The 8976-nt window shown below is 36.8% G+C and overlaps 1 protein-coding gene across 1 annotated transcript; it reads left to right on the top strand.

Moving 5' to 3' along the window:
- The first annotated feature begins 6789 nt into the window (after window positions 1–6789).
- LOC131680092 (uncharacterized protein MAL13P1.304-like) lies at window positions 6790–8156 on the top strand. Its single transcript, XM_058960814.1, has 3 exons — window positions 6790–7788; window positions 7858–8084; window positions 8153–8156. Exons 1-3 carry the CDS (start codon window positions 6790–6792, stop codon window positions 8154–8156), a joined length of 1230 nt encoding a protein of 409 aa, XP_058816797.1.
- The last annotated feature ends 820 nt before the right edge of the window (window positions 8157–8976 follow it).

Raw genomic sequence — 8976 nt, 5'->3', positions numbered from 1 at the left:
AAAGAAAATCATACTACTTACGTTATCGATAGTAAAGACAGGAAAATTCATAAGTCGAATTTGAGGAAGTTTTCCAAATGATGATGTTCAAAGTTCTATTACTTTTTCTCTTCTCTTTTCTCTAATTACAGACTAGGTTTAATTGTTTGTGTCAGTGCGACACTTCATATTCATAATATAAATGAAAACCCGGTAGCCATAATACCTCTCGGAAAGGCTGAAATAAAAAGGGGTATGTTAGAATCATACACCCGATTGATTTACAGGAAATCGAAAATACAATAAATAACATAACCGACATTTATATAAAGCAGGAAGTTTTTGGTCCATTGTACGACCTTATTCAAGCAAGGAAGCAAAGACTTTCCGATTCTTTTCTAAAATTAAAATCAATAAAATTAAGCCGCTCCAAGCGATGGGATGCGATTGGAACCGCCTGGAAGTGGATTGGAGGAAGCCCGGATGCAGACGATCTACGAATGATCGAGAAGGCATTAAACTCGTTAAACACGGAGAACGATAAGCAAATACGTATCAATAATTCCATTGAGATTCGCCTAAATACCATTACCGGCATCATAAATACCATCCTGCAAAACGAACGAGAGCGCAACCAACAGCATGCTGTTTTCATCAACCTTTTGATCATGGTATTCAACATCGAAGCTTTGCAAGAGCAGCTGGACATCATCGAAGATGCTATTACCATCGCCAAACATGGAATCCCAAATAGCAAACTATTCACCACCAAAGACCTGATTTCCGTTGTAGACTATTTGGATTCACAAGACATCAGCATATCATCATTCGAAGAACTAATGTCTTTGTCATCCGCCCAAGTGATGACGAATAATACTCATGTTGCATACATGTTAAAGGTATCGCAAATTACTAGACAGCAATAGGAGTACAGCTATTTTGAACCTCTAATCAAATTCGGCAAGAGAGTTTCTACTATGTACAACTTCCTTCTACACAACGAAACCCAATTTTTCTCATCAGATCGACCATGCCAACCAAACAATAATCTTTTTGTATGTGAAGCCACACAGATAAGCCAAGCTCCCGAATGTATCCACCGACTTGCAAATGGAAAAACTTCGAATTGCACATTTGAAAGAGTTGGCCCGACTCAAGGATCGATCAAAAGGATCAATGAGGGAACAATACTCATAAATAACGCGGTAGCCGAACTTCTGTCCAATTGCAGCGACCATGTCCAGAATATAAACGGATCATATTTGATCAATTTCGAGCGATGTACATTACAGATTAACGGAGAAGTTTATACAAACGGAGAGGTTACTATGAAGAGACGCCCTTATCTTCCGACAACGGGTATCCGAGTGAACGAGATGAATCTAATAAATGCATTGCCGAGAGAGTATCTTCAAAATATCACGCTGGAACAACGCGAGCAGCTGGAGATGGTAAACCTGACTTCGAGAAGCTGGATGCTTGGAACAATTAGATCTATCGGAGTTTCTACGGTAATTCTGTTAACCATTGCCGGAAAATACTTTTTCTATTTTCTCAGAAAACGAAAAGCCAGAGTCAACATCAACATCTCGCATGGCGAACCACTCGCGAGCATACAGCCAAATCCCTAGTTCCAATAACTGCTTTGAGGACAAAGCAATTTAAGAGGGGAGGAGTTACCAACATCGTATCGCATCGGCACCGGCGTCCACCAATTAGCAACGTAAGGATCAGCATACCTCAACACCGGATGACACACACATAGAAAAAATAATGTAAATTTACGTCTCCTGACCCTGACATATACGAGCATCAAAAATAACTTAGTTTTACGTTTGATTTTAATTTTACATGACGTTTAATTTCGTAAATCATGTAATTTTACTCCACATACAGCGTTTGTTCTGAACGGTAGGAAGTGTAATTTTATGTCATTGCGCACGTAAAGTATATGTTTCATGTAAAATTAAATGGAACACGGTAATGTTCCGTCATTTCGTAAATTACGGTTTGTTGATTTGTGTCATGTTTGCAATTACGTCAACGATAAAATTCAGATTTTTTTGGTGTGCAGTCATAAAACGTTCAGACGAGGTGAGATTGCGACCCGACAGGATGAGGTACAATTATCGAGCACACCATCCCGACGACGACGGTTACCATTGCACACCACCTTTCCAGTACGATGTTTACATAGGTCCCGAGACGTGATCGGAAATCCCGAGACAGGACATCCCCTCAGCACACACATCAATGACGACGGTACCTGCACCTTATCGGAGCATAGAATGTAAGAAGTGTTAGGTTATAAGTAAAAGTGATAGCTCTTAAGGATTCATTCTTTTTCTGTAACTCGTAGAAACCAGCATAAAGATCATTAATTATATTTTTTACTACAAATTTTATATCAAATGATAGAATCTAACGACATTCTTACTATGACTTTCAGCTATCAACTCGGTATCGTTTGTTGATTTTAATCAACGATTTTGTTTAGGCTATCCTCAATTCGGTTGATTTCGTAACTGTGTTTTCGATTTAGATGTAACACTTATCTTTAGAAAAAGCGCATCTTTTATAATCTAGCCAAATATTAAAAGACACCTGTGGAGAATAAGGCCTAGATAAATGAGTCATACCGGAAAGCGTAAAATGTTGGTATCATTTTATTTTATTTCAATCCTGGTGAATACAGACCTTGCATGTATTCTTGGTTGGCCTCAGAAATCGCATTCTCGTTTGCGATTAATAGTTCAAAGTTCAAAATATACGACTATGATCCGAATGAATAACCGAACGAACACATATGTTGAAGATGTACGAAGAGAACATTCTATTCTTCGTTCACTTTTCTACCCACGTGTTTATGCATGCACGAAAGCGAAACCATACTGAGAGAAAGAGCGGTAAATAAACATTAAAAGACGCTCCACGGTATTCCTAAAACCGCTATTAACAAAAAAATGACCATAAATTTGTCATACGGCATTCGAAAGATACAATATCCAAGTATCTTCTCAGTGAATTTCAAAATGATCCATCGAGGGATTCAAGAGAAATTGCAATTTGAAGTTTTATGACACGTTTCATAAAGCTACCAGCAAACACCCACGGGTTTGTTCCTATCTCTACAAACAAAATTTTTTTTGTCTACTTATTTAGTACATGGCATTCGAAAGATATAGTAATCAAGTATATCTCCTGCAAGTTTGAAAATATTTCATTGACGGAATCGAAATTTATAACGGTTTGGATGTGGTATGCGGTCATAGATGGGTTTTCTACCAGACTTCAAGCGTGAATCCATGTTTGTCCATTGATTATTTAGATCGTTTATACGTGCCGCGATTTTTAAAAGAAAACTTGACCATTTAATTACATAAATATAATGTACAAAAGGTGTTATTTATATGGTACACTGAAAAAATATGAAAATAGGGTTGTCTACCAAGCGTTAAATATAATGTTTGAATTAAAAAAATGGATAAAAGTCGGAATGTTTACTTCAAAAGGCCATATTTCAATGGTCTGTTGACCGATTCTAATTATTTTTTCATTATTGAATAAGTAGACGTTTCATCGTTACCGTGGCTCGAGAATCGAATCGGGATAGCAACTCATCGTCCTATCTGCAAGGGTATGTGTGCATCGTGCATGGAAGAATCACGATAGAGCGGACGAGAGCAATATTATGATGCACGGGAACTATAGGGCTCTTGCTACACACACAGTCAAAGCATCTGTTGGGCACACATTGCATGTTTACATTCAATGGACTAAGATAGGAGTTAAATTAAATTGATATTCTTTTCAATAATAATTCCACCCAGTTTCATAATAATAATTTGCGCTTAAATAACTATATGTAAAAATGAATATTTGAACATTTTTACACATAAGCCCCTGCTTAGAATGTGCGTATTTTATGGTGTCAGAATGAAAGACCGTGGTAGTGAAAAATGATTTCGCTTTCAACAGGGGGATAATTGTTCAGAGGTTTAAAGATACATGAATGAAAAAATAATTGTCCAGAACGAGTGGAGAGTAGTAGCTCTGGTCAATTATACGGCAATGCACAATATTAAATGAACTGAAGTAGACCGATTCGGCATCTAAGCATACTTCACAAAATCCAATTATGTTGGGCTATTCCTGTGGTATCTATTGGATGTCGATAGCTTCAAATATAATGTGTTCACCTGTAAAAAACTTAAAATTTGTTTAAAATCAATTATTTTACAAATAGTGAAAAGGAGCAGTATTTTACCCCACTATCTATGATAAGAAATCCATATTCAACAGTTCCAAATAGGGTATATAGGTTGTACAGGGATTAAAACCATTCTTGAAGCTTTCTTGCATGCACGAACTTTCCTGCCGTTCAAGATATTTCACAATTTTAAAATAAGGTGCATTTTATGGCAAGAATCTTTTGGAATATTCGTTGTTTCCAAAGGAATACCTTTGGAAACAACGAATATTCCAAAAGATTCTTGCCATAAAATGCATTTTATTTTAAAATTGTGAAATATCTTGAACGGCAAGAAAGTTCGTGCATGCAAGAAAGCTTCAAGAATGGTTTTAATCCCTGTACAACCTATATACCCTATTTGGAACTGTTGAATATGGATTTCTTATCATAGATAGTGGGGTAAAATACTGCTCCTTTTCACTATTTGTAAAATAATATGCTTCATAAAGCATAAAATAATATGCTTCATAAAGCATAATTTTGACAATTATTTAATTATTTAATCCGCGTAACTGGTTTAAACGCTTGAAAATATTATGCTACGTAAAGAATGTATATTGATGCATCATATATACCACTGTATATTTCCTTATATGCTCGCAATAATATTAAATAATTATTTTAAACAAAATAATCTCGCCGATTCGTATGCATTATATGCAGCTGTCATTTTTGCCTGCCCAACGGCTCACAAATACATATGCGCTCTGCAAGAGCCCTATTACCCGAGATCGGAATAACGAGAGGTCAGTGTGTGAGTGTGAGCATGTACACGCTCATTCATAAAAACTCAAATTTGAGTTACCAGCCACCCAATTTCATTAAAAGTGCACGTAGTCAAAAATTGCGTTTTTCTCTTTTACTCAGTTTTGAGTTTGGGATAAAAATGTCAAACTTGAGTACATTTTACTCAAAAGGCAAAAACGAAAAATAATCATTCCGCATTTTAATAAAACTATAAATATATTCATTGTTATTTCAAATGTCATTTACCTGATCCTCCAGGCCGTTGTCCATGCGTTTACGATGACAGTAAATATAATCCGAGGGTCTTTCTCTACATCTACTTCATGCCGATCGGCATCTTGAAGAAATTGCAGAAACTGCAAAAACACAACTGGAAGTTAGATTTGGAAACAAGAGAATTCAATGAAACCTACCTTTTAGTTTTATGAACGATCAGCTCTTGTTTAAGTTTAAGTCGACGCCTGACTCTGCACTTTTTTGAGAACAAGTAGTTTTTTCACTCAGAACTTTGAAAATTTAATGATTACTTAAGAGATGAGTTAGTTCTACTCAAATTAATACTCATTTTTTGACATATTGCTATGACTTTTGAAATTGAGTGCTCCGAACTCAAATTTTGAGTAGTTCTGAATGAGCGTGTACGATGCGTACAGATCGACGAGCAAAAATATACAAACCTCGTACGTCATTCACCCAACCACGTTTACCACGAATAGACGCGTCCGTGCAGTGTGCTCATCGATTCACGACAACACCTTTCCACAACTTATTCGCTACACACTTAATTTGAATTACTGAATACAGTAAAATATAGCTGGAAATTTGAACAGCAAACCGTTCGATAATCAATTCAGTAAAACATTTCGGTTACCGAACTTTCCACAATCCGTTCTCTCCAAACGTCAAAAAATACTGGTCAGTCAGCAGTTTTCTCTGAAAATGGTGACTTGGCAGATGATTTGCTCTACCTGTTTTCAAATTTTTGACGAGGTTCGGTAATGTTGGTACAATTTTGTTGAGCAATCAGTCAGTATTTTACTGGATAATGTTTATGTATCGAAAATTACAGAAGTGCTGATAAATTCAATGAAAAATATTGCGGGTTTCAACAAATTATTCGAAAAATTACTAAAAATTGCTAAAAAATGAAAACTACCGCATTTTTTTAAACAATTTGCTGACAGTTCCGTAAAAATATCACTTTACTGTTCCAGTCGTCAACAGATATTACTCTCCGCAAAACAGATCTATATTTGTCACACACGTCCATAGCGAACTAGTCCCACCGTTTGATCACATTGTTTCTTCAAATTGATGTTCTTTGTGTGTTTCAAAAAACTCGAATAATTAAAAATCATATTCGATTTTATTCTGTTTGCTTCCATTTCTGAACAGCCAGTTTATAAAGAAGCAAATGAGTTATTTTAAATCTTCGATCTTTTCCTAATACACTAGTGATAACACTATTTGCTTTTTGTATGGAATTGTCACCTTCAGATTCGTCCAAATCTGAAAAAATCAGATCCGTCAAGATATCGAAAATATATTTTTTAGCTGATTATCAGCTAATAATTATTGCTGAAATAATACTATTAATGTTATAAGTATGATTCGAAACAGCATTGTCTTGAATATAACCAAATATGCTTACCATGTTCTTGAACATCTATTACGGAAAAAAAAATTACACAGCTAAACTAATCGAACGCCTTTGAGTATAGACGTGTTTTTACGGTCCGCAGTTAATTGTTATTTATTTATCTTTCTACCGTCGCGCGTGTGTTCAATCCTATTAAACAACGGTTATCATAATGAGCTGCAGTGTGACATCTTGTAATATCAGCGATGATCGTTTCTTGTGGCAGTGTGAATTCTGCAGAAAATGTTATCATGCAGCTTGTGTAGGAGTCCAGCGAAATCAAGAAGAATTTATCTCGCACTTCATGATTCCCCTGTGTGCAGATTGCCAGCATAATCTAAAGGTAGGCATAGACACACGAAAAGTGCTGTACCAACAGGAAAAATTATTTGAATCTATAACTACGCAAACGGACTGCAACTTACAAATAGCAGCCGACATAAAAAAGTTCAATTCAATTGTTGACTTATTCGAAAATGTTGAGCTGCAGCTTAAAGAATCAGTGGCGAATGTGAACATAAACACATCGTCGCAAGTGGCAAATGCTGTATCGGCACTATCGCAGGCCATTGACAGTAATTCTTTTAATAAGGCCGATGAGCTGGTCACGCTGAAAAACCATATCACATCACTATTCAACATATCTATGGGATCCACAAAAAAACACATTGAAGAGTATGTAAATGATCTCACTGCCGATTTGACCAGAGAATTGAAAAAAATCTGCAGCGAAGTTCAGAACTTGAGCACCCTTACCATAGATATGGCAGCTCATTGTAATGAACACTACCTGAGTGAATCGCGTCCTACACGTGAAGTTTTAGACGAAGTGAAAATTATAACAAATTCAGTTGGCAGTGACATTCTCAAAGAAGTACAATCTCTTGCCGGCTCAATTAACACTTTGGATAGCAGTATACGCGATGCTTGTTTGCCACCAGCGGGCCCCAGCTTGATGGACGAATTAAATGCCCAATCAACAAAATCGGGTGACTCAGGTCACCGTTCCACTGCCGAAGCCACTGAAGGGTGGCGCTTTTTGGGTTCGAAGAAAGTGTGGCGCTCTGACTGGACGGAGTACGACACACGTAATCAGCGTAGAATTCAACAGCAAAAGATGAAAGATAGGGCGATGACACGAAGAAAAGCTAATAAAAAGCAGTTGCATCGGGTAATAAATGATCGCAATAAAAACAGACACCAACGTAGCCGTAATACTAATGAGACAAATAAACATCAGATATCCAGAAGCAGTTATTATAACTATAACCTCAATGACAACAACAATAGCAACAATAATCGTAACAACAAGCGCAACAACAATAGCAGCAATAATCGCAACAACAACCACAATACGCAATGCGGTCGTCCAACAGCTGGCAACTCTCTTCCCCGGGATAAGGATCTACTTGCGGCGGCAAGGGTGCAATTCTCTAGGCCTCCGTTTGAAAATCAGCGTGGTATCAGGTTTCAACGTGGTGAAACACTGAATCCATACCCGGTTGTACATCAATTTAACTCAACTTTCGCACCAGATAGGTTTGTAACCCCCGTCCTGACGAATTCCTTTTCTCAGCGCTGTTCAGCTTGTTCCTGTGAGCATTCGTGTTTTCGTCCAACCTAACGCACTCTTCAGAGGCAGACCATGACGAACCGGTTACGGATGAAAACGGATCAATAGTTTTGCATGATATTTCTAAGTATGACAAATTGCCATTAACTTTATCAGAAACGCTTTCAGAAACTTTGATATATTGTCAAAATTTTAATCGTATGCAGAGCGCATCTAAAATGAGCAAAATCTATAGTAATGTATTGAGCTCCTCTTATTCTGTTATTTTAGGCACTGAAACAAGTTGGAATGATAGCATAAAAAGTGAGGAAATTTTTGGTAGTGGCTTTAACGTATTCAGAGACGACCGAAATCTTTTAGAATCTCAAAAGAAGTCTGGTGGAGGAGTTCTTATAGGCGTTTCGGCTCAATTTAATTCTGAAATTCTTCCCACAGTGAAGTTTACAGAATTTGAACATGTGTGGGTTAAAGCGAACATTTCAGGTGAAATACATGTTTTTGCCTCTGTATATTTCCCACCAGAGCATGCTAATATATCATCGTATGAAGCCTTTTTCAAAATTGCTGAACAAACTTTATTTGAACTTCCGGTCGAGGTCAAAGTTCACATTTACGGAGACTTTAACCAGCGCAATGCCGATTTTATTGCGGATTCTGAAAATGAAAATATTCTAATCCCAGTCGTAGGAGAAAACGAAACATTGAATTTCATCTTCGACAAAACTGCTAGCATAGGATTAAATCAAATAAATCATGTAAAAAATCAACAGAATTGCTATCTTGACC

Source organism: Topomyia yanbarensis, chromosome 2, assembly GCF_030247195.1.
Source record: "Topomyia yanbarensis strain Yona2022 chromosome 2, ASM3024719v1, whole genome shotgun sequence".
Taxonomy (NCBI): domain Eukaryota; kingdom Metazoa; phylum Arthropoda; class Insecta; order Diptera; family Culicidae; genus Topomyia; species Topomyia yanbarensis.
Note: the sequence above shows the minus strand (reverse complement) of the source record. Positions and strands in the feature narration are given on the sequence as shown.